This window comes from Microtus ochrogaster, chromosome 16, assembly GCF_000317375.1.
Source record: "Microtus ochrogaster isolate Prairie Vole_2 chromosome 16, MicOch1.0, whole genome shotgun sequence".
NCBI classification, from domain to species: Eukaryota; Metazoa; Chordata; class Mammalia; order Rodentia; family Cricetidae; genus Microtus; species Microtus ochrogaster.
Genome location: NC_022018.1, coordinates 29,388,413 through 29,414,343, shown reverse-complemented (window position 1 = coordinate 29,414,343; position 25,931 = coordinate 29,388,413). Strand labels below are relative to the sequence as shown.

Sequence of the window (25,931 nt, the reverse complement as noted above, 5' to 3'; positions counted from 1 at the left end):
GCTGGCCTGCACCCTGTGCAAGCAGAAGACTCAAGACCTGCTTAGTTGCCTGATTGACAAGCTATGAGTTCTGTGCCTCTGCGAATGACTCTGAATGATGGTCACTTCATCCCTGTACTGGGGTTTGGAACCACTGTGCCTGAGAAGGTAACAATTGTGTCTTGGGTCTAAGGGTCTATTTTAAAAAATCAAAGATGTGTGGAAACTGAAGTGTACTTTCAGATTTGCTCCAGTTTGGATCAGACGCCCAGAATCCCCAGATTATGTTATCCATGTGTATTAGAGAAGGCAGTCTTGCTACTTGGAGATTTATCGTGTGGACAGTACTGTTTATTCTCGACTCTGTTTTTCCTTTAGTTTCAGTCTGTTTGGCAATAAGTGGACAAAAGCTATCAGTGCTACTATTGTGTTTTGAGTATGATTGCAATGGGATTAGTGACATGAATTATTTCTGTGATTCAAGTAATTACCTCTCTCTGGTAGATGTGATCCCGATGAAATATTTTGATAGACTTGACAAGAGATGTTTCTTATGAAAAATGATGAGCTTATTGCATTCTTCTGAGCAGCAGGGAATGAACACCACAGCAAAAATTCCAGACCTGTGGTGAAATAAGACTTGCTATCTGTTTTCACTGTAGAAAAACTTACCAAATAAAAGTAAATATTAAACATTATATGGGTATACTATACTTTAACAAAGCAACTCTAAAGTCATGCTCCATATTCCTATTTGAATTGAATCAAAATACTACAGGAGGTTCTCATGGGATAATGCTTACATTCTGGTTTTATCCTCTGGTTTTTCAGTGAGTGTCAAGGACAGCACTTAAAGATTGAGTGGTAGTTTTCTCATGCAGAAGACCTAATGGCAGAGATATCTTGACCTTTTGGGGTAGGAATTTTTACTTCATAGCATTCATAGCTTGAGAGAGAGAAAGGTAAAGAGCAAAGATATCACAACAGCTGCAGTCTCAGTAAATCTGTAGAAGTCACTAAAACTTAGAGAATGACAGGGCTGGGCTCAAGGGAGTCCAAAGGGACAACTTGGAGCAGGAAGAATTTCTCAGCAGATAAGAGCACTGGCTACTCTTTTTTTTTTCTCAAAATCATATGACTTTATTGGATGATCAACTCTAACTGTAGTCACTGGTTCTGTACAGTACATCATAGATTAGAATATTCAGGTAATCTAAGTCAGAAGATGAAAGCATCGTCTTGAAAACAAAACACACACACAATTAAATATATATACACAAATATTTGTATATATACATATTTAAATGTATTTTTTGACCACACTGGTATGAATTTCCCATCTAGATCTCTGTGTCTAACCTTCATCTGGTGATGGATGGAGATAGAGACAGAGACCCACACTGGAGCACTGGATTGAGCTTCCAAGGTCCCAATGAGGAGCAGAAGGAGGGAGAACATGAGCAAGGAAGTCAGGACCACAAGGGGTGCACCCACCCACTGAAACAGTGGGGCTGATCTATTGGGAGCTCACCAAGGCCAGCTGGACTGTGACTGAAAAGGCATGGGATAAAACCAGAATCTCTGAACATGGGAAACAATGAGGGCTGATGAGAAGCCAAGGACAATGGCACTGGGTTTTGTTTTGTTTTTTTTTTTTGGTTTTTCGAGACAGGGTTTCTCTGTGGCTTTGGAGCCTGTCCTGGAACTAGCTCTGTAGACCAGGCTGGTCTCGAACTCACAGAGATCCGCCTGCCTCTGCCTCCCGAGTGCTGGGATTAAAGGCGTGCGCCACCATCGCCCGGCACTGGGTTTTGATCCTACTTCATGTTCTGGCTTTGTGGGAACCTAGCCAGTTTGGATGTTCACCTTCCTAGATATGGACGGAGGGGGGAGGACCTTGGACTTTCCACAGGGCAGGGAACCCTGACTGCTCTTTGGACTGGAGAGGGAGGGGGAGAGGAGTGGGGGGAGGGGGAGAAGGGTGGAAGGAGGGGGAGGGAAATGGGAGGCTGGGAGGAGGCGGAAACTTTTTTTTCTCCTTTTTTTCAATAAAAAAAAAATTAGAGCACTGGCTACTCTTGCAGAGGAGTTGGGTCTCAAGCACCCTCATTGTACTTACAGTTGTGTATAACTCCAGTTCCAGAGCATCCAACAACCTTTTCTTGCTTCTGCTGGTACCAGACAAGTGAGACATGGATATACATACAGACAGAACATTCACACATAAGATAAAAAAAAAATTCAAATAAAAAACTATCAAAGAATAACATTATAATATTTTAGGAAAATTGACTACATTAGAGAAAACAATTCCTGGAAAATTATGTAGAGTCGCTGATGACTTCAGATTAATTGATCCCCAGAATCTATATGGTGTGAGGAGAGAACTGACTCTCACAGGTCTTCCTAGACCTCCAGATGTACAACACACACACACACACACACACACACACACGCACATACACGCACACAAGTAAGAAAAATTTTATAATTTATCTCCATTATTATTATCTTCTTTGTTAGTAAGATAAATCAGACTCTTGTATCATGAAAAACAAGCTCATTTTGATTATATTTTTCATAAGTATTTTTAAATTATGGAACATACATGTAAGTTGTGCATATAGAGCAATATCTAAAGTTCAGAACTATTCTTATCTCATTTTAAAAATAAAAAAATGGTGAAGTTCAAGGTGACAGCTGCCACATTGAACAAAAAAGCACTATAAACAATTTTATACGGTTGAGATGATATGTAGTATATTTTTAAGAATGTTTTATCTCACAATAGAACCATAACAAATATTTATGTAAATAGATATTTCTGTGTGACATTAGGGGGTTCATGTAACTGCTTTAATAACTAATAGCATTTTCTTTTATTTGTATTAAATACAATATTTTGTGTCCTACTTAGATTTAAATTAATATCGTCATTTCTGGTATTTTTGAAAGATTTATTTAATTTTGATGTATATATGTATGTATGTCTGGGGGTAAAGGCATGAGACCTCAAGGCTAGAAGAAGGTACGTTATTCCATGGAAGTGGAGTTATAGACAGTTGTGGGCCACCTGACATGGGTGAAGGGAAACAGACCCAATGTTAATGAGATACAGCATCATTTCTGTGAATTATACAAAGGTATATGCAGGTCAAATTAATAGATAACATAGTATCTGCCTGTATCTAGCTATTCCTGTCTTTCTATGCTATGCAAATTTGGTAATAAAAAAATACTGGTCAAGTTCTAATATATCTTATTGTTTAGACTCCAGTAATGATCCAATGCAAAATGAATTGTAAACAACTACTAACCCCATTGCATCATGAAATCTTAGATGACAATGTACCTTGATGCATCTCTTAGAAAAACTAGGTTCTTTAAGTTCCTGTTTGTGCAAGTCATTGATGAGATCAGTTTTCAACAGACTGTGGAAGCAACAATTTGAAAGACTGCTGTTCTCTCTCCTTTATTATTTTTTTCTGGTCCTGAATCAATACACAGAGAACTTTGACCATGACTCAAAGGTTTGGGCTTTCTGAATAAAGGGACATTTCAGTTAATCATTATTACCAAGCTGATTTCAGTGTTCAATAATTTTATGAGCTTTTGGCTCTTTTGTACTTGTTCAGCTTTGGTTATTTCACTGTCCTCTTACAATTTATTCTACATGAAAGAGTCTTGGGTTAGAATGTAATATACTACCATAAAATTCCGTAGGCCACTTGAACTCATTCATGTAGGTGTAATTGCAAAATGACTTTTGTAGGTTATATAGTTAAAAATAATTGCCTTGGAAAGAAAGAGAGGAGAGAAAGAGAGACAGAAGGCAAAAAGACATTATCACTGACAAAAATCTGAAATTATTATATAGGAAAGCCTTTTTGTTTTTTCTTTATAACAATACCCGTGTGTGTGTGTGTGTGTGTGTGTGTGTGTGTGTGTGTGTGTGTGTGTGTGTGTGTCTATGCACAGGCACATGTCTATGTGCACATGGGTGTATGCATCAGGAGGTCAGAGATCAGCCTTGGGTGTTGTTCTGTTGCTATGCACATTGTTTTTGTTTTTATTTTTTGAGGTTGAGTCTTCCACTGGCCTGGAGCTCTGCAAGCAGACTGAGTAGGCCTGGTTCATCTATTTGCCTCTGCTTCCTTAGTTCTGGGATCTCAAATATTTACACCTACACCCCATGTTTTAACATGAGTTTGGGGGATCAGCATCAGAATCTCATCTTGTGCAACACGCATTTTACCAACTGAGCTATTTGCCCAGTTCTAAAGCACACTTTAAAGTATAGATTTAAACATGAAATAATTAAGAGCAAGAATAAGATATACCCAAGTGTGGGTACACTCTTCATGGTAATGTCACATCTTTTTTATACTAGCCATATATACCATTTAAGTGGAGCTATTATCTTCAAAGGACTAAAATATATCTAAATGACATCATGGAGTGGTTTCTGGAGGTCACAAGGCAGGATCACAATTGACAAAGGGATACTAGGTCACAGGGATAAATGAAACTGGACATCTTTACCATACAAAAAGCTAACAATCTTGTTTGAGATACCCAGAAATATGTATCCAAGGTATAGACATGCCAGAACTTAAATCAAGTTTATTGCCATTTAATACAAGATATATGAATATGAAAGAAATGCTATAATATTATAGCCATCACAGCACACATTGGTAACTGTGCTGGAATTCTTGATACTCAGCTGGTAAGAGGCTTCAACCAGACTCCAGGAGAGAGGCTCCATTTTCTTCCTGTATCCATATCCCTGTAAGTTTTCCTGTCTTCCTATACTGCCTCCTCAATCAGGCCTCTGAGTCCTTTGATCAAATCACTGAGTTTGGAGATATGTTTTTCAGAATTTCCAGTACAGTGATGCACTGATTGCTCTGGACTGAACACATTTGGGAAACATCCACCACTCGTCCTGATTGTAAGAGATCCAGGAAAATTAGAATTGACTTACCACCACACATAGAGAGCAGCTCCAAGAAAGAGAAGTTGATTCACTAGAAAGGCATTGTTTTTGTATGAAATGTCTTTCATTACACAGATACTATTTTTGCTTGCTCTTTTAGGTTGCTAAGGATGAACTTATCAAGGCTACCAAAATAGCTATAGATGCTGGGTTCCGGCATTTTGATTCTGCTTATTTGTATGGAATAGAAGAGGAAGCAGGACAAGCCATTAGAAGCAAGATTGCAGATGGTACTGTGAAGAGAGAAGATATATTCTATACATCAAAGGTATTTTGTACATGAGATGCTTGTCAACCTTTTTAATGTGGCTGAGCTGAGGAGATAATTATGTGTTTGGATCAATACCTGTTTCATAGATCATTACCTATTGATATATATGTTTTCACACATTCATGTAGTAAAGCTAGGATAAAAAAGATAAATACGTCTTTGTTCTCACTACGGAGTTAAAATTTATGTATGTATACTGTTCTGAATCTCAAGTCAAAGCAGTGTGGTTCACCATGAAATGTAGAATCAGATAGAGCTTGACCATGACTCAGCAATGAGTACTGCTGAAGAATTGAAGTGGAATTTGCGATTCAACAGAACCAGGGGACTGTAGTTTATGCTGCTCTAGAGAGTCTTTACTGATGTTCTGAGGAGTTTTTATTCCAAATAAATCAGGGAGACCAACAACGGAAGTCAGAACATTTCTCTTCACCATCACCAATGTGCTCAGAGGACAGAAAGTCATGGACAGTAGGGGCTGTTTCACAATGCCCTTGAATTCCCTAAGCTTTATTGTTGAGGAGGGGCAGAAAGAGAACACATCTTGCCAGAAACATTTCTTGGGCAGGTAGAAGCCTTTGTCCCAGGCTAGTAAACAAAGTTTTATGGGGTCAGAGTTCACACAGAAGGATAAAATATGAAAGTCTATTATAATCGGAATATAGGGTTTTAAGAACCTAGTATTAAAGCAAATAGGAGTTTATTTTTGAGTAGTCATTACTTAGGAACACAGATTTAGCTTAGCTCAAATTCTATTCCCCAACATGGTAGCAGTTTCGTGAAGGTTTTTTTGCACGTTTAAAATACATTGGTGAGTACACCAGGGAGGCAGGTAGAATAAAATGAGGGAATTTTTTTTTTTAGGTTTCACATGCTATTGATGACATTCTTAGATTTTGAAATCGTGGAAGCTAGTATTCAAATAAGTTAATATAGTCTCAACTATTTGAATTCATTGCTACAATATCTTAGTTCTGACACAGAGGAGCACAGCAATGACTGTTCCAGATGGTATCTTGTCGAAGGTAAGATAATCAGCCTCTAAACCTGCAGCATTCCAGCCTCATCACATAGTGAAGTTTCAATCAGTCAATCTTTTCAGGAGTTTTGTTCACAAAAAGCATAGCAAAAGTACATTCTGTTGAGTTCAGCACACACTAACATGTCCCCAAAGGGTTTTTCTACAACCTTCAATTATGTATATTGAATGAGTACTGATTCTGCCTGTGTGCTTGAACGGATGAGTGATTTCAACCAATCCTGAGTGTTATTTTGTAAACTCAATGTTATTATTAGAGAAAACAACCTTTCTCTTTAAATATTTTATTCCATGTCTAGTAGACAAACTGATAATAGCCAAGCATGCAATGATGTTCACATTACATAGCTCAGTGGCAGGCTCTGGACTATACACACAATGGAGTTTGTATGTGAAAAACCAATGAAGAAAAAGAAAAGCAGAGAGAGTGTTTCCAGCTGTAGGAAAATGTCTCTTTGTTCAATAAAGTAATTGAGCAAAAGTGAACAAACTCTGAGTTTAAAATTTTGTTCTTTAACATTGGCAGCTTTGGAGCACTTTCCATAGACCAGAATTGGTTCGATCTTGCTTGGAAGCATCACTGAAGAAAGCTCAATTGGACTATGTCGATCTGTATATTATTCATTTCCCAATGGCTTTGCAGGTGAGCAATCACTGTGCTTACCATTATTTCACTAGTGGTGCCCTTATAACTAACAGTTATGTGACAATTTATGATTTATATTGTTGGGTGAATGTATGAATTATTCTGATGAAAATCCTAAACAATAATTTTCAAATTCCATTTCTTTGAGATATTATTTGAACCTTGAAACAGTGCTTCCTGATTGTGAAAGAAAGCAATTTAAGCCAGGCGATGGTGACACACGTTTTTAATTCTAGCACTCAGGAAGCAGAGACAAGTGGATGGATCTCTGTGAGTTCATAACAAACCTGATCTACAAGAGCTGGTTCCAGGGTAGACGCCAAAACTACAAAGAAACCCTCTCTCAAAAAATCAAAATAAAATAATGATGATAATAATAATAATAATAATAATAATAATAATAATAATAATTTAGTGGTCCTCTTACTAGAAACTTGGGGAAAAACCCCAAAAAACATATTCAAGGCATAGTTACAATTTTTGTCCCTGTAAGTTTGTATCTTTTTTTGGTGTGTTTGTGTGCATATGTGTTCATATATATGCAAGTGGACATGTTCGTAGTTGCACATGCATGTGTGTGCATATTCATGTGAAAGACAGAAAATAGATGCTGGTGTTGTTCTTTAGATGCCATCCACAATTTATTTGATATAAGGTCTTTCACTGGCCTAGAATTCTGAACAGTCTAGACTGACTGGACAATTAGCCCCAGGAATCTCCCTGTCTCCATCTTCCCAGTCCTAGGACTGCAAACTTGTACAACCATACCTGGCTTTAAATTTTGTTTCCTGTTTGCTGTTTTACATGAGTTCTGAAGGTCAAATTCAGGTCCTTAGGTTTTCAAGTCCAATGCTTTTTCCACTAGGCCATGTCCTCAGTTCCCCTTAGTCTTTTGAAGGTGTTTACATGCAGATTGCATGGAGATTAATAAAACTGCCACACATATGCTTCACAATGAGGTTCCAACATCTTTCATAATTACACTTTGAAAGCAGATCTGGTGGTACTCAGTCTGTGTTGGTGTCCTGGTTAGTTTTAGCTCTCAACTTGACAGGGCCCAAAGTCATCTGAGGGAGTCTCAGTTGAGAAATTGCTCAGAACTGATTTGCCTGAGGTCATGTCTTTGAGGAAGTATCTTGACTATGGACTGACATGAGTTGGCCCACCCCACTGTGGAAAGCGCCATCCCTCTGCAGGTGGACCTGGCCTATGGAAGGAAGCTAGCTGATGAATGAGGAAGGGAGTGAACCCTGGAGCAGCATTCCTCCATGTTTTCTGCTTCAGTTTCTGCTCAAGTCCCTGCCCTCAATGATGGACTGTGGTCTGGAAGTGTAAGGCGTTAAATAAACCCTTTCCTTCCCAGCTGTTTATAATGGCAGCAGAAAGCCAAGCAGTGCATCTGGTTCTCATACTACCTGCCCTTGGAGAGTTGGCGACTGGAGATTATTTGTCTTGATATTTCATAGTGGTGGGGTTTTGTAGATGGCATTTAGCCATTAATAACAGTGTTATGCAGATTTCTTGCTATAAAATTATGTGGAAAACTTAGGCTAGTTTGTGCAATGGAGGCTATTATATTACATAAGTCTGAACCATGACTACATTTAAAGATATGAATAGCATCAGCTTCAGAGATACTTTCTCCATTCCTTATCTCTACATCTTGTCTATTTAGTTGGGGGCTGTCATTTGCTGTTAGCAGAATTGTCGTGGCAATTCAAAATTCATGATTGGTAAAACTGGAGAGTTACTCTGACTTTCTAATCCACATTAATCCTGAAAAGAAAGTCTTACTGATGACCCAGTTTAATTGTGCATATCCTTACACAATCATCTGTCCACTGTGATAAGGAACTGTTTTGCTCACGACATAGTCTGTTATTGCCAGAGACCAAGGTCATATAGTTACTGCATTCACCAAAAAGATAGAGGCATTTTTCCTGTAGGGAAATATAGGGGCTGAAATAATAACAAAAGCAATGCAAGACACCATTAGGACTTTGAAGAAAGCACTATTTAAGCATAAGGAAAATATAAACGATTAGGGGATGCCAATCTTTAAAGTTTTATCCTCTGTCACTCCAATTGCAAAGTATCTAAAATAATGTCCTACTTATTTGGGAAGGTTTCATGGCCCAGACTCTGAGAGACTTGGCAGTGTGACCAAATGTGGTAACATGACTGTGGTGAAGTCTTTAAAATGGATGATTCTATTTCAGCCTTCAGATAAGCTATTTCCAAGAGATGAGCATGGAAATCTGTTGGTGGACCCGGTGAATCTCTGTGACACATGGGAGGTGAGTTCTTAGAGAGGAGAATACAGAGGGAACATAGTGAGAGTTTGACTCAGATATTACCTTCACCTGCGAGAATAGACTGTACATGGTTCAGTCTAGGAATTTGTAGCTTTTATAAGAATGGTTTTGATGGAATTAGCAGGGGAATTCATTATTGGAAAATAATAAGAATGGAGAAGAACGGAGGGCAGGGGTTTAGGGATCTCTTTTTAAACAAATGTTGAATTCCACAATTTCTTATTTATTTGTTGGTTGGTTTGCTTTACATCCCAGCTACAGTTACCCCTCCCTCGTCTCCCCTCTGTCTTCCCTCCTCCATGAACTCTTTCTCTACTTCTACTCAAAAAAGTACATGCCTCCCATAGACATTATCAAAACACGGCATAACAAGTTGCAATAAGATAAACCATTGTAACACACCTCACTATGTATTAAGACTGGGCAAGGCAACTCAATTTGAGGAATAGGGGCCCCAAAAGCCAACAATACAGTCAGAGATAGTCCCTCCTTCCACTGTTAGAAGTCCCACAAGAAAACCAAGTTATATAACTGTCATACATATGCAGAGGGCATAGGTCAGTTCCATGCAGGTTCCCTGATTGTTGGTTCAGTGTCTGTGAGCTCCTATGAGCCCAGGTTAGTTGATTCTGTGGGTTTTCTTGTGATGTCCTTGACCTCTTTGGCTGCTATAATCCTTCCTTCATTTCTTCAGCAGGATTTCCCAAGCCCAGTGTAAACTTTGACTGTGGGTCTCTGCATCTGTTCTCACCAGTTGCTGGATGAGGCCTCTCTGATGACTATTGGATTAGGCACTAATCTATGAGTATAAGAGAATAGCATTAGGCATCAATACATTGACTTTAATTTGCTCCAGTCATGTTTAGTTCTATCCTAGGTCTCTGTGTCATCCAGTCTCTGGGTCATGGTGTTCCAAGCAGTTCAGGGGTGGCTCACTCTCAATATGCTGGCATGGGTCTCAGGCTGAACCAGTCATTGGTTGGCCACTCCCATAACCTGCAACACCCTTACATCAGCATATCCCTTAGGTCAGCAGGCAGGTTATGTGGCTGGGTCCCTCCACTGGTAGTCTTGTCTGGTCATTGGAGGTGGCCAGTTCAAGGTACATACCCCCTTTGTTAGGAGTCTTAGCTGATGTCTTCCTTGTACATTCCTGAAAGTTCCCCTTGCACCAGGTTTTTACCTGACCTTGAAATGACCCCTCTGAAGTCCACTCTGTCAGTATTCTTCCACCCTGCCCCCACCTGATCCTTCATGTTCCCATCCCTACCCACCCTGAGACCACCCATGAAATCTCTTGCCTTTCCTCTTTCCAGGGATGTTGGGAGCAGTGACCCCCAGATCCTGAATTTCTTGTAAACAACTTGTTTTCCTCTGCTCTGAGACAGCCTGCAACTGCTCTGAGCATGAGACCCTCAGGAGTTCCTGATGGTAGGGGAGTGATTTCTAGTGGGTTTGACTGGGGCATGGCTATCCCTATATAAGCTGCTCCTGAACACAATAAAGGGGGTGTTCTTGGGACATTCCTGTTTCAAGGATGACCCGTGTCTCTATCTGTGTGTCTTTGTGTGTTTAAATCTCCAGGTCCTTGCCCGGCTCACGAATGGCCCTATAGGGCAGGTGTGCTACAATACAGGAGTAGTGCAATACAGGAGTAGTACAGTACTGTCACGTAGTACAGGCAGGCGGTACACAGGGAAATCCAGGAAATCCCTTGAGCCCTCATTGTTATCTAGATTCCCTGGGTCTGTGAATTGTAGCATTATTATTTACTTTACAGATAATATCAACTTACAAATATAAATGAATGCATACCATGTTTGTCTTTCTGGGTGTGGGTTATCTCACTCAGGATGATGGTTTTGTAATTCCATCCACTTGCCTTCAAACTTCAAAGTTTCATTGGTTGTTTTTAACAGCTGAATAATACTCCATTGTGTAAATGTACCACATTTATCCATTCCTTGGTTGAGGGATATCTAGATTGTTTCCAGGTTCTGGGAATTGTGAATAAAGCTGCTATGAACACAGTTGAGCAAGTGTCCTTGTTGTATGATTGAGAATCCTCTGGGCATACGCCCAAGGGCGATATAGCTGGGTCTTGTGGGAGACTGATTTTCAATTTTTGGAGAAACTACCTCGTTGATTTCCAAAGTGGCCTTATGAGTTTGCGCTCCTGTGAACAATGGAGGAGTGTTAGTTCCCTTTGCTCCAATTTCTCTCCAGCATAAGCTGTCCTCAGTGTTCTTGATCTTAGCCATTCTGACTGGTGTAAGGTGGAATCTCAGAGTCATTTTTATTTGCATTTCCCTGATGACTAAGGATGTTGAGCACCTTGTTCATTGTTTTCTTCTTTTGAGAATTCTGTGTTTAGATCTGTACCACATTTTAAAATTGAATAATTTTTTTTGATGTCTAGTTTTTTGGGTTCTTTATATATTTTGGAAATCAGCCCTCTTTTGGATGTTGGTAGGGTGAAGATCTTTTCCCATTCTACAGACTCCTGTTTTGTTCTATTGACAGTATCCTTTACCTTACATAACCTTTTCAGTTTTATGAGGTCTTACTTATTAATTTTAGGGTTTAGTGTCTCCTATATTGCTGTTCTTCAGGAAGTTGGTTCCTCTCTCAAAGGGTTCAAGGTTATTCTCTATTCTTCAGTGTATCTGGATTTATGTTGAGGTCTTTGATCCATTTGGATTTGAGTTTTGTGCAGGATGATATATAATGATCTTTTTTCATACTTCTACATATGAACATCCAATTATGACAGCACCATTTGTCATATGCTTTTCCTGTATTATTTTGGCTTCTTTGTGGAAAACCAGGTGTCCATAGGTTTGTGGTTTTATGTCTAGGGCTTCAATTTGATTCCATTGATCCACCTATTTGTTTTTATGCCAATACCATACTGGTTTTGTTACTATAGCCTTATGTAGTAGAGTTTGAGATCAGGAATGGCAAACCTCTAGAGGTTCTTTTATGGTGCATGATTGTTTTAGCTATCCTGGTTTTTTGTTTTTCCATATGAAGTATTGTTCTTTCAAGGGCTGTAAAGAATTGCATTGGGATTTTTTTTATTGACTTTATTGAGCTATATATTTTTCTCTGCTCCCGTCTCTGCCCCTCCCCTGCCCTTCAACCCTCTCCTTTGGTCCCTATGCTTCAAATTTACTCAGGAGATCTTGTCTCTTACTACTTTCCATGTAGATTAGATCCATGTATTTCTCTTTTAGGGTCCTCATTGTTGTCTAGGTTCTCTAGGGATTGTGAAATATAGGCTGGTTTTCTTTGTTTTGTGTTTAAAAAGCACTTATGAGTGAGTACATATGATAATTGTCTTTCTGGATCTGCATTACCTCACTCAATAAGATGTTTTCTAGCTCCATCCATTGGTCTACAAATTTCAAAATGTCATTATTTTTCTCTGCTACGTAGTACTCCATTGTGTGTAAATATACCACATTTTTCTTATCTAGTCTTCAGTCAAGGGGCATTTAGGTTGTTTCCAGGTTCTGGCTATGACAAACAATGCTGATATGAGCATAGTTGAGCACATGTCCTTGTGGTATGATCAAGCATCCTTTGGATATATGACCAAAAGTGGTATTGCTGGGTCTTGAGAAAGGTTGTGTCCTGATTTTCTGAGAAATCACCATACAGATATCTGTTGGAGGAGGGCCACTTGTTGGTTCCCAGACACAAAATAATCACACAGATCATATGGCTAACACTTATATTAATTTAACACATTTCTGTTATTCTGTATATTGTCGTGTAGCTATGTCTTACTGGGTAAAGTTCCCAGTGTCTATCTGTGGCGGGTCTATGGCTTTGTTTTGACTTTACCTCCTTTCTCGCAGCATTCTGTTTTGTTTCCCCCGCCTAGATCTGTTCCCCTATAGTTCTGCTATCAGCCCAAAGAAGTTCCTTTATTAACCAATGATATTCACAGCATACAGAGGGAAATCTCATATCACCTCCTCTTTTCTGTTTAAATGAAAAGGAAGGTTTAACTTTAACATAGTAAAATGACATATAACAAAACAGGTATCAAGCAAGAATTACAGATACAATATTTATATCATTGTTATTTTGTTTTATTTATTTATTAAAATTTCCACATCCCATCCTCCCTTTTCCTCCTACTCCCGCCACTCCCCCTCCCCCTCGCTCTTCAGTCCTAAGAGAAGTCAGGGTGCCCTGCCCTGTGAAAAGTCCAAGCCTCCCCCCTCCCATCCAGGTCTAGGAAGGTGTGCACCAAACAGACTAGGCTCCCAAAAGTCAGTACATGCAGTAGAATCAAAATCCGGTGTCATCATCATTGGCTTCTCAGTCCGCCCTCATTGTCAGCCACATTCAGAGAGTCCGGTTTGATCACATGCTCATTCAGTTTTATCTTTTATTATGATTAAGAAAAACTGTAACTATAAAATTCTTCAACTCCATCAAAGACTCCAGAAGGATACACTATTACCCAAGTAAGCAGGAAGTGCATTGTAAGCAACTTCCAAAACTTGAGAGTTAACAGAGACATCTCACTGTCTGGACAGTTACCCAAAGTTCTTCTGTACTGTTGGTGCATCCATCTTCAGCCTACTGGCCCATAGTATCTAGCAGACTTTTCTATACATATTAGAGTACTACTCAGCAGTAAAAAACAAGGACTTCTTGAATTTTGCATGCAAATGGATGGAAATAGAAAACACTATCCTGAGTGAGGTAAGCCAGACCCCAAAAGAGGAACATGGGATGTACTCACTATTTTGGTTTCTAGCCATAAATAAAGGACATTGAGTCTATAATTAGTGATCCTAGAGAAGCTAAATAAGAAGGAGAACCTAAAGAAAAACATATAGGCATCCTCCTGAATATTAACCTTCATCAGGTGATGAAAGGAGACAGAGACAGAGACCCACATTGAAGCACCGGACAGAAATCTCAAGGTCCAAATCAGGAGCAGAAGGAGAGAGAGCACGAGCAAGGAACTCAGGACCGCGAGGGGTGCACCCACACACTGAGACAATGGGGATGTTCTTTCTATCAGGAACTTGCCAAGGCCAGCTGGCCTGGGTCTGAAAAAGCATGGGATAAAACTGGACTCGCTGAACATAGCAGACAATGAGGACTACTGAGAACTCAAGAACAATGGCACTGGGTTTTGATCCTACTGCACGTAGTGGCTTTGTGGGAGCCTAGGCAGTTTGGATGCTCACCTTACTAGACCTGGATGGAGGTGGGTGGTCCTTGGACTTCCCACAGGGCAGCGAACCCTGATTGCTCTTTGGGGGGGGGCTTGATTGGGGGAGGAAGAGAGAAATGGGAGGCGGTGGTGGGGAAGAAACAGAAATCTTTAATAAATAAATAAATAAAATCATTTATAAATTACAAAAAAAAGAAATCAGTAAAAAAAAAAGAAAATTCAAAGACAGTTTAACCTATATTGGCAGTTTGTCAGTCACTTCTTCTGTGTCCTGTAGAATGTCTGGCAGATTCTTTCATGTAGCAGGAACCCCAAAAGACCATCTTATTCCTTCCTTGACGCAGTGTTAATTCAGTAAAGGGCTGTTCAGTTTCCATCAAATTGTGGATTTTCTGTTGTTGTAATCTAACTTTAATCCATGATAATTTATTAGGATACAGGGGATTGTTTCAATTTTCTTGTGCTTGTTGAGATTTGCTTTGTGATCAAGTATGTGGTCAATTTTGGACAAGGTTCTATGAAGTGCTGAGATATGTTTTTTTCTATTTGATGAAATATTCTATAGATATGTGTTAAGTTCATTTGCATCCTAGTACTTAGGACTATTATTTCTCTGTTCAGTTTCCAAAATTTCTCTGTTTGTTTTCTATCTGGATGACCTGCCCATTGGAGAAAGTGGAGTGTTGAAGACTCCTAGTATCAATATGTAGGATTCTATGTGTGGTTTAAGCTTTAGTACTGATTCTTTTACAAATTTGGGTACCCTTGAATCTGAGACATAATCTTGGTGGCTTTTTCTTTGATGAGTATAAGATATCTTTCTCCATCTCTTTTGATTAATTTTGGTCTGAAATCTATTTTGCTAGGTATTACGATTGCTACACTCAAATGCTTGTTAGGGCAATTTGATTGGAAGCCATTTACTCTGAGTAATTTCTATTTTTGATGTTGAGGTGTAATTCTTGTATGCAGAAGTATGGATTCTGTTTTTTTTAATCCATTCTTTTAGCCTATTCTTTTTGTTGGTGAATTGAGTCCATTGATAGTGAGAGATCTTAATGACCACTGACTATTTGTTTCTATTGTGTTATTGTTGTCAGTAATGCGTGTGTGTGTGTGTGTCTGTGTGTCTGTGTGTGTGTCTGTGTCTGTGTTTCCCTTCTTTGGCTTTTGTTGATGTGAGATTATCTATAGTCTGTGTTTATGTGAGTGCAGTTAACTTCCTTGGACCTGAGTTTTCCTTCTATAGGACTGAATTTGTGGATAGATATTGTTAAAATTTGACTTTGTCATGAAATATCTTCTTTTCTCCATCTATACTGATTGAAAGTTTTCCTAGATATATTTGTCTGGACTGGCATTAGTGGTTTCTCAGAGTCTGTAAAATATCTGTCCAGGCACTTCTGGCTTTTAAAGTCTCTGTTGAGAAGCTGGGTGTAATTCTTATAGGTCTGCTTATACTTTACTTGGCCTTTTCCTTTGCAGTTTTTAATATTCTTTCTTTGTTCTGTGTATTTAGTGTTTTAATTACTATGTGACACAGGGAATTTCTTTTCTGTTCCCATCTGTTTGGTGTTCAGTAAGCTTCTCCTACTTTTATCGGTATATCCTTCTTTAGGTTAAGAAAATTTTCTTCTATGGTTTTGTTAAATATATTTTCTAGCTTTTTGAGCTTGGATTCTTCTATTCCTATTTTCCTTAGATTTGGATTTTTCTTGGTGTCCCAGATTTCCTGAATGTTTTGTGTTCGGATTTTTTTTAGCTCTACCATATTCTTTGACTGATGAATCTATTTCTTCTATTGTATCTTCAACATCTGAGACTCTCTTTTTTATCTTTTGAATTCTGTTGGTGATGCTTGCATCTGTATTTCCTTTGCTTACTTTGATTTTCCATTTCCTGAATTCCCTCAGTTTGTGCTATTTTTATTGTTTCTATTTTGTTTTTAATGTATTGAGTCTTGAATAATTTTGCCAACCTATTTGTTTGCTTCTTCTGAACTTTCTTGTCATTCTTTAAGGAATTTGCTGATTTCCTCTAATACTTTTGTTAAAACATAAATTTAAAAAAATCTTTTCTAATTTTACATATCAATTCCTGTTCCCTCTTCCTCCAGCCCTCCTTCTCTCTCCATCTTCCACACATCTCACCACCCATCCACACTTCAGAATGGATGATGCTTCCTTTCATGTGGAGTCAAGAAAATCTGGAACAACACTTTGAGGCAGGACCAAGGGCCTACTCCTGATGGAGGAAGGTCATTGGTTAAATAAAAAGAAACTGCTTGGCCCTCATTGGTTAGAAGATAGGTGGGAGGAGTAAACAGAACAGAATGCTGGGAGGAAGAGGAAGTGAGCTCAGAGACTCAACAGCTCTCCTCTCAGGGGCAGACGCCTCAGAGAGACACGATGCTCCACTCTTGCGGGCAGAGGCGAGAGCTCTGCTCTCTGAGGCACACGCGATGAAGCTCCGACCCAGGATGGACGTAGACTAGAATCTTCCTGGTAAGACCGGTGCTACACAGATGATAAGAAATGGGCTAGTCCAGGTGCGAGAGTTAGCCTAGAAGAGGCTAGATAGATGGGCCAAGCAGTGCTTAAAAGAATACAGTGTCCGTGTAATTATTTTGGGTAAAGCTAGCCTTGCAGGCAGCGGGGTGCTGGGGACGCAGCCCCGCCGCTCCAATTACAACATACTCCTTATATCTAGGCTGAGCATGGTATTCCTCCAATGGGAGTAGGCTCCAAAAAATCCAGTTCAAGCACTAGTGATAAATCCTGGTCCCAATGTCAGTAGCCCCACAGACTACCCCAGCCGTACAACTGTTACCCACATTCAGAGGTACTAGTTTGGGCCTATACAGGTTCCCATACTGTCAGTCTGAAGTCAGTGATCTCTCACTACCTCAGGGCAGGTTTTTCTGTGGCCATCCCCATCATGGTCTTGATCCCTTTGCTTATATTATCACTCTGCCTTCTCTTTATTTGAACTCTCTGAGCTTTGCCTGTTGCTAGCTGTGGATCTCTGCATCTGCTTCCATAAGTTGCTGGATGAAGGTTCTGTCATGACAGGGTATTCATCAATATGATTACAGGGGAAGGCCAGTTCAGGCACCTTCTCCACTATTGCTTAGGGTATTAGCTGGGGTCATCTTTGTAGATTTTTGGAAATTTTCCTAGTGCCAGATTTCTTGCTAACCCATAATGACTCCCTCAATCAAGAAATCTCTTTTTTTGCTCTCCTTCTCTGTTTTTCCCCATATCAACCATCTCATTCCCTCATGTTCTCTTCCCCCCTTCCCTTCTCTCCTACCCTCTTCTTCCTCCCTCCCTTCCACCCCTATGCCCCCAATTTTCTCAGGAGCACTTCTCTATTTCCCCTTCCCAGGGGCATTCATGTATCTCTCTCTTAGGGTTCTCCTTGTTACCTAGCTTGTCATAGAATATAGGCTGGTTATTCTTTACTTTATGTCTAATCTACATTTGTGACTAAGTACATACTGTGTTTCTCTTTCTGGGTTGCCTTACTCCAGATGATTTTTTTCTACTTCCATCCATTTGTTTGCAAATTTCAAGATGTCTCTTTTTTTTTTTTACCATTGAGTAGTACTCCATTGTCTAAATGCATCATATTTTCTTTATCCATTCTTTGGTTAAGGAGCATCTAGGTTGTTTCCAGGTTCTCGCTATTATGAATAATGCTGCTATGAATGTAGTTAAGCAAGTGTCCTTGTGATATGGCTGTGTATCCTTTAGGTATATACCCAAGAGTGGTATTTCTGGGTCTTGAGGTAGATTGATTCCTAATTTTCTGAGAAACTGTCATACTGATTTCAAATTGACTATACATATTTGCATTCTCACTAACAGTGAAGGAGTATTCTCCTTATTCTGTTTCCTCACTGATCTTTTGGATCTCATGGTTTACCCACTTTGAGGGCTGGACTTCTAATATTCTGAATGACCTCTGGTCCAGCAGAGGGATGCTGCTGAGTTTGGGGCTAGCATTCTAGTTATATATGTGCATGGCTACTGATCTGGCCAAGAGTCCTCTGGGATTCAGATACTGGCCTCGCTTCTAGTGAAGTAGGAGGCTTCTGCCTGATTTTCAGAATGTGAGCCTGGTCCTTTTGGTTCAGGATGCTGGCCTGGCCTCTGATGAGTGGAAGACTTCACCAGAGGTATGACAAGGATATGGTGATAAGGAGAAGAGGGGCACTTGGAGATATGGTGGTCAAGCACAGCTGGGATGGGGGCCAGTATTACCTGGGGTTCAGTGTGCTGGACATGCCTCTGGAGAATGGAAGGATTCAGCCAGAGTTTTGGGCTAATGAGTGGTAATGAGGAGAGGTTGAGTGGTTGGGGTTATGCTGGGAAGGAGGGTTGGGTGGAGGGAGATTTTACCAGGATTCAGGATGCTGCCCTGCCTCTTGAGAATGGATGGTTTAAACCAGATTTGTAAACACAGATCAGGTGGCAAAAAGAGGAGGGGCATGTGGGCTTATGCTGGGTTTGCAGGGGCAAATTAGCTGGGGTAGTGGGTTGCCTGCTTTTTAGGAAGCTGGACTGGCTTCTGATGGGGTTGAAGGCTTCTGCCAGAGGTGTGGGCTGGGATATGATGATGAAGAAAAGTAGGGAAATTGGAGTTATGCTGCTGGTTTTCTGGAAGCTGGCCTGACTTCTCATGTTGCCTATTTCTTCAGGACATAGAATTGTTTCTTGCTTTCACTTCTTCTGCCCCTTATTTCTCCATCTCTAGACAGTCAAAACCAGCATTGCTTGGAAGCATCCCTTTTCACACCAATTCTTGGAACAACTGCAAAATTTATCCTTCACTATCTCTTCCACTACAGGCTATGGAGAAGTGTAAGGATGCGGGACTAGCCAAGTCCATTGGGGTGTCCAACTTTAACCGCAGGCAGCTGGAGATGATCCTGAACAAGCCAGGGCTCAAGTACAAGCCTGTGTGCAACCAGGTGAGTTCTTTCCACCCATTGCCCTTTTATGCCTTAATTGTTCTTCCTGCACCACTGGCTCATATCCATTTGTTGTCTAGTCTTGTTCATTTTACCTTCGTGGGATGGAAATTTTAAAAGTGGAGTCTCTCTGAAAGGACATAGAATTCTTTCACTAAAACTTTGAGAAAGATAGCGGAACATTGGGAAAATTGGATATAAGAAATATATCACGGAAAGGCAATCAAAAAAGGCAGTAGTCATTGTGTGGCCACTGAGGGGAATATGTTCTTCTCTATCTATGAGAAGCAACTGGAGGAAGAAAGATGCTGTGGAAGGAACTGTGTACAGAAAGAAAGGTCCTGGAAAGATAGTGTGGGCCTCGAAAGAATGATGGAGCCAAAGTAAAAGATGGATGGTACAAACATGAATATTAGATGATTGTGCTGTTGGTCCTGATTTCAAGTATATTAACCACAGTCATTGCTATAGGGAAAGTAACTAGAAACTATCAAATTCATCTAGATTTATGAGATATCTTACTTGGTTATGGTGAAATTATGATGGGAATTTTGGCCAGAGCACATTGAGCTGACCTTTTGCCTGACCACACACATCATAGTCTACTCCTTCCTGCTTTCTGACAGCAAGTCAGCTGTTTATACACACACATACACACACACACACACACACACACACACGCACACACTCACACACACTGTGGGTCACAGGAATTGAAATCAGGTCATCAGGCTTGCCAGCAAGTGCTAAGCCATTTCACCAGCCCTTTTTACTTTTCTTACATAATATTTTGATATATTATATAAACTTTTGATGCATCAGGATAAAAGTCAATTTTATATGAGGTAATATTAATTATTTTACAAACTAATAGCACATATTAATAGTTTCCCTTTGACTACCAATGTTCTAAACCCTCACAGTGAAAGTCAGCATGAGCAAATAGATTTGTTTACCCTTTTTCTTTTCTCTCTGTATTATGATGGATTTATGGGTTTCCTACATTAATATGGATCCTATCAAACTGATTATCATATGAATGTTGTCATAACACATTTCATCAAGAGTGTATAGCCAACCTTCATGAAGTAGAAAGATTATTTAGCATCCAAGAATGGGTCCATAGAATTATTTCTTCTCATATATATATTAGAAAAATCTTCCTATAAGAAAGAGTGATTAAATCTACTTTATTAAACTGATTGCTATTTAATTTACTTTTTACTTCAAATTTTACATTATACTTTAAAATTTTTTCACATTCTTTCATTTTGATGTTTTCCTTTTGTGTTAATGCAAAGCTTCTTTTAATCTGATTATTTTCTATCAGGTAGAGTGTCATGTTTATCTCAACCAGAGCAAAATGCTGGAGTATTGCAAGTCCAAGGACATCGCTCTGATTGCCTACTGTACATTGGGAAGTTCACGAGACCCAATATGGTAGGTGTCAAAAACAACAGCGAATCTCAAATATCATTGTTGAAATAGATTTAGTCCTTTAACAACTTTCTAGATCTAACTCTCAGCCTACTTAGAGAGGTTGGCATTTAAATTTCTGAGAAGACCTGAGGTGATATTGACTCTACTGGCCTAAGGAGAATAATTGCATATCTATGGTCTAGAGTATATTAGAATTTTGGAGGCCTCCTATCCTTAAGATAATCTGAACTTCTGTAGTTTAGCATTTTAACTTCCCTTCCAGGGTGGACCAAAGCAGCCCAATACTTTTAGAAGATCCAGTTCTTTGTACCATGGCAAAGAAATACAAGCAAACACCAGCCTTGGTTGCCCTTCGTTACCTGTTGCAGCGTGGGATTGTGACCCTGGCTAGGAGTTTCAATGAGAAGAGGATCAAAGAGATGATGCAGGTGATGTAGGCCTTGAAACATCTGTGAAATATCCTGTCTTAGTTAGGGTTACTATTGCTGTCATGAAGCATCATGACCAAAAGCAACTTGAGTAGGAAAAGGTTTATTTGGCTTTGCTTCCACATCACAGTTCACCATCAAAGGAAGTTGGGATAAGAACTCAACCAGGAGAGGAACCTAGAAGCTGTGATTGATGCTGAGGCCATGGATGGGCAGTGCTTACTGGCTTGCTCCTCGTGGTTGTTCAAACTGCTTTCTTATAAAATCCAGGGCCACCAGCACAGGGATGGCTTCACCACAATGTGCCGGGCATCTCCCATCAATCAATAATTAAGAAAATGCATTACATTTGGATATTATGGAGACATTTTCTTAATTGAAGTTCCCTGCTTTCAGATAACTCTAGCTTATGGCAAGTTGACATAGACTAGTCAGCACATATCCTTAACGTGGGTCTTTTGTGATCTCTCAGAACATCTTTGTGCATGTTAGACTCCTTTAAAATTATATTCAATTATGTGTGTGTGTGTATGTGTGTGTGTGTATGTGTGTGTGTGCTTGTTTGTGTACATGCATGCAGGTGCCATGATGTGTATGTGGAGGCCAGGTGACAGCTTTTTAGGAGTTAGCTTTTCTTTCCACTATGGATTCCAGGGATTGAATTCAGGCCTTCAGGGATTGAATTCACGTGCATGTGTGTGTGTTGTGCATATGGACATAGTCTGATGTGTGTCTGGCTGTCAGAGGACAATCTTGGATGTTAGTCGTCACTTTTTACTTTGGCACAGAGTCCCTCTTGTACGTAGCTGACACTGGGTGAACAGGATGTCCTAGTTAGTTTTCCTTTGCTGGCTTAAAACCATGACCAAAAGCAACTTGAGGGAGGAAAGGGCTTGTTTGGCTTACACTGCAACAGCTCAGTCCACCCTACCTTTAAGAGCTTTATCAGCTGTTCAGATACTGATTTTCTCTTGTCTTCTATCACATTGTACAGTAGTACTGTAGATTCATAAAATCATTATTCTGAATACACTGGGAGCTAGTGATGATAATTTTTATGTTAACTGATCTCTAATTTAGATAAGATCTTTGGAAACCAGTTCCTAGGCTATTTTCTGATGACTTCATTATCATTTGACAATTGATAAATTAAACTATATAAAACTTATTTTCTCATTTTTAATGGGATATAGGAGTCTCTGTCCATACATTTTACTAAACTCTATTGTTAAAATTTCATTTTTTAATGTTTTATTCAGAATTCTAAGTTCATATGTCTCAATAACATCATCTCTATTTCTTTCCTAGACTTTCCTTGGTTTTTAGTTGTGTGGTTCAATCTCTTATGTAAGAACATGGCTTTATTTCTTTTCTGCCTGTTGTTTCTTAATAGTGTGAATGTTGTGAATGATATCTTCAAGAGATTTAGGACATGTCTCCTGTGTTTTTAATATTGCCTCTATGCCACTCTTTTGAATATGATTGGGCTTCTCAGACTGGCAATATGTAATATAAAAGTAATATAATTTCTACTTCTGTGATAGGTTTTTGAATTCCAGTTGACTTCAGAGGACATGAAAATCATAGATGGTTTGAACAGAAATTTAAGATACAATTCTGGAGATTAGTAAGTACCTTTGATCAATACATTTCTTCAGTTTTTTTTTTTTTGAATAGAAACGTAATGTGTTAAATATCACCTCGATATGCAGAAGACAAAAGCTAACGTGAGCTGGGGATGAGTTGCTTTGGGAGTTCTTACAGATTGTCTCTAGGGCTCTGTTCGATGGTGGAACCAGGGTCAGTTGACTTCCACGTGTGCCTTCTGCCCATCTCAAGCTACAGAACTTTCTGGATAATACAATACCATTGTTCAAACTAAAGCTCTGTGTAGGCTTCTGTTTTCTACAGCTGTGTCATGGCACATATACTTTACCATCTACCTGAGTTAAACACCTGAGCTTATACATCAGCTCCCACATACCTCAGGGTGTTTTCCTAACCAGATCAATGATATCTTTTCAACACCATGGTCTTAGTTAGACCCTCATATCTACTCCATATGCAATTGTTAATTACACCTCTTCAATTCAATGTTTTAAATAGATTCAAGTCTCTCAATATGCAATACCTTTTTCTAAACTCAGCCCTCAAATTCCACCTTTGTATAAAACCAGTTGTTCTTGGTGAGGTGAAGAGAAACTATTGTTTTGCATTTAAAGAAATACAGAGGGGAGTGCGGGAGGAGTGGGAGGCTGGGAGGAGGCGGAAATTTTTTTTTCTCAATAAAAAAATAAAGAAAGAAAGAAAAAAGAAAAAAAATACAGAGATCTCAGTGCAGAGGACAGAGATGTCTCAGATTAGTGAGCTAAGAACCAGACGGAAGATCTTAGAGACATTCCCATTGTTAGACTTTTTTTTTTCCTCTTTATCAAGACAGGCTTTCTCTGTGTAGCTTTGGAGCCTGTCCTTGGACCTCACTTTGTAGACCAGGTTGGCCTCACACTCACAGAGATCTGCCTGCCTCTGCCTCTCAAGTGCTGGGATTAAAGGTGTGTACCACCACCACCCCACAGCTGGGAGAAATTTGAAGCCTACAAATGGTCTCTAGTTTTCCTTCCATCTGTAAGACTGTGTGAAGTGAGAAAAGACATACCCTATAAAAGAGTGTGGGCAGCAGTGTGTAATTTTTCTGCCAATGGGAATTTAAACTCACAATATAAATAATAGAATGGTGTATGAAATGAGAATAGTCCAATTCAAAATTATATGTGCTCAAGAAAATAACAGATGCACCATTAATAATTTTTTCTATGTGTAAAAAATTAAGAATTAGGGGAAATAGTACAAAAAGTACAAAAAGAGAGAGAATGGCAAGCATAGAAGTGTTATTGTTATACTTCATGTTTAACTATAAAAAATAAAAGAATATCTTTGTCAATTATATTTGTGTCACTAGTAAAGTATGCAAATTACCAAATTTCAAAGCATACTTCTAGAATAAGGGTCTTAACATTGTTAACGTGGGCATGGTGGTACAAAACTATAGCCCCAACACTGGAAGATAGAGGCAGGAGGGTCAGAAGTTCCTAATCATTGTCAGCTATATAGTGAGTTTGAGGACAGCTTGGAATATGTGACGCCCAGTCTAAAAAAAAAATGAAATTTTTTCTATAAACTTTGCTTTTAAATCATATGTGTTAGGGTTACCATTGCTATGAAGAAACAGCATGATCAAAACAACATGGGAAGGAAAGGTTTTATTTCTCTTACACTTACATATAATAGTTCCCTATGAAAAGCAGTGAAGGTAGAAACTCAAGCAAGGCAGGAACTTGTCTGCAGGAGCTGATGCAGCAGCCATGGAGAAGTTTTGCTTACTGGCTTTCTTTACATGATTTGCTCAGTCTGTGTTCCTATAAAACCCAGGACTACCAGCCAAGGAATGGGACCACCATAATGGACTGTGGCCTCCCACATCAATCACTAATTAAGAAAGTGCTCTATACTGGCTTGTCGGAAGCTGGATCTTATAGAAGCATTTTCTCAATTGAGGCTTTTTTCTCTCAGATGATTCTCGCTTGTGTCAAGTTGACATAAAACTAGCCAGTACAATATGTAACACCGTGTTTGATAGTAAAAAGAAAGTGAACTTGTTAGCAGTAACTAGTACACCTTAAACTAACCTTTAGTACTGACCAACATTTGGATTTATCCTTCTTCAAAACAAAGAAGAGTTGATTTCTTATATTAGGCATGTTTTTTTCTAATTGCAGTTTTCATGGACATCCCAATCATCCATTTACTGATGAATATTAACATGGAGACCCTTTTCTGAATTCCTACCAGAAGATCTATTTATGCATCATGATATGAGACAAGTCTTGGATACTGGTCATTGAACACATCACTTCTTATCAGACCTCCTTGTCTTTGTCAATTCACAGTCAGCTAAAGCTAAGTCCCCAGAGCTGTGTGAGAAGTTTGAAAGACAGCATCAAGATTAAAGATACCAAAATTTCTTACATTTTGAAAGATTATTTTATTTTCTTTTTACATATATGTGTCCTACAAGTGTGTGGACCTTGTGAATACAGTGTCTATGGAGGGTGACAGATTACTTGGAACTGGAGTTATCAATGGTTATGAGTCACCATGTGGGTGTTGGAAGCTAAATCTTAGTCTTCTCTAAGAGCAGCAAGCCTTTAAACACTTTGCCAGTTCACCAGGTCCCGCCCTAAAGATTCTTGCCTGCTTCTATTTCTGTGACTTCAATGGTTTATTTCCTTCTGACACCAACCTGATTTGCCCAGAAGTCTTGGACTGAAGGCATGAGATGATGACCATCATTTAGTAGACATTTTTTGGGTAGGAGTTGGAAGAAATTTTATTGTTTAGGGAATTACCAGTGATAGATTATTGAGTCAATATTGCTCAAAATTTTTGAGAAAGAAGAAAGTACTCTGCCGTTATTTTGTTCTTGGTTTGGAGGTGAGGCACATCTGGCAAAAGTGACCAGGAGTCCTATGGCTTCCTTCACCAATCTAAGGACCAGAGCTGCAAGAACATGGAGATAAGTTTTCCCTGGGGGAAGGTGATGTGGGAGTGATTTCTTATTAATAAAGAAACTGCCTAG

General features: G+C 39.3%; 1 protein-coding gene across 1 annotated transcript; it reads left to right on the top strand.

Moving 5' to 3' along the window:
• LOC101987135 (3-alpha-hydroxysteroid dehydrogenase-like) lies at positions 1 to 25,325 on the top strand. The gene is made up of 9 exons (XM_005354911.1): positions 1 to 147; positions 5,079 to 5,246; positions 6,815 to 6,931; positions 9,154 to 9,231; positions 19,305 to 19,427; positions 20,758 to 20,867; positions 21,130 to 21,295; positions 22,840 to 22,922; positions 25,072 to 25,325. The coding sequence occupies exons 1-9, from the start codon at positions 64 to 66 to the stop codon at positions 25,112 to 25,114; spliced, it is 972 nt and encodes a 323-aa protein (XP_005354968.1). The 5' UTR covers positions 1 to 63; the 3' UTR covers positions 25,115 to 25,325.
• Positions 25,326 to 25,931: the final 606 nt, after the last annotated feature.

Bases quoted from the DNA above. Each gene is read 5' to 3' on its own strand.
- LOC101987135 (XM_005354911.1), top strand. From the start codon at position 64: ATGAGTTCTGTGCCTCTGCGAATGACTCTGAATGATGGTCACTTCATC. The intron at 20,868-21,129 runs GTAGGTGTCAAA...CTTCCCTTCCAG, and splicing joins AGTTCACGAGACCCAATATG to GGTGGACCAAAGCAGCCCAA. The intron at 21,296-22,839 runs GTGATGTAGGCC...CTTCTGTGATAG, and splicing joins GGATCAAAGAGATGATGCAG to GTTTTTGAATTCCAGTTGAC.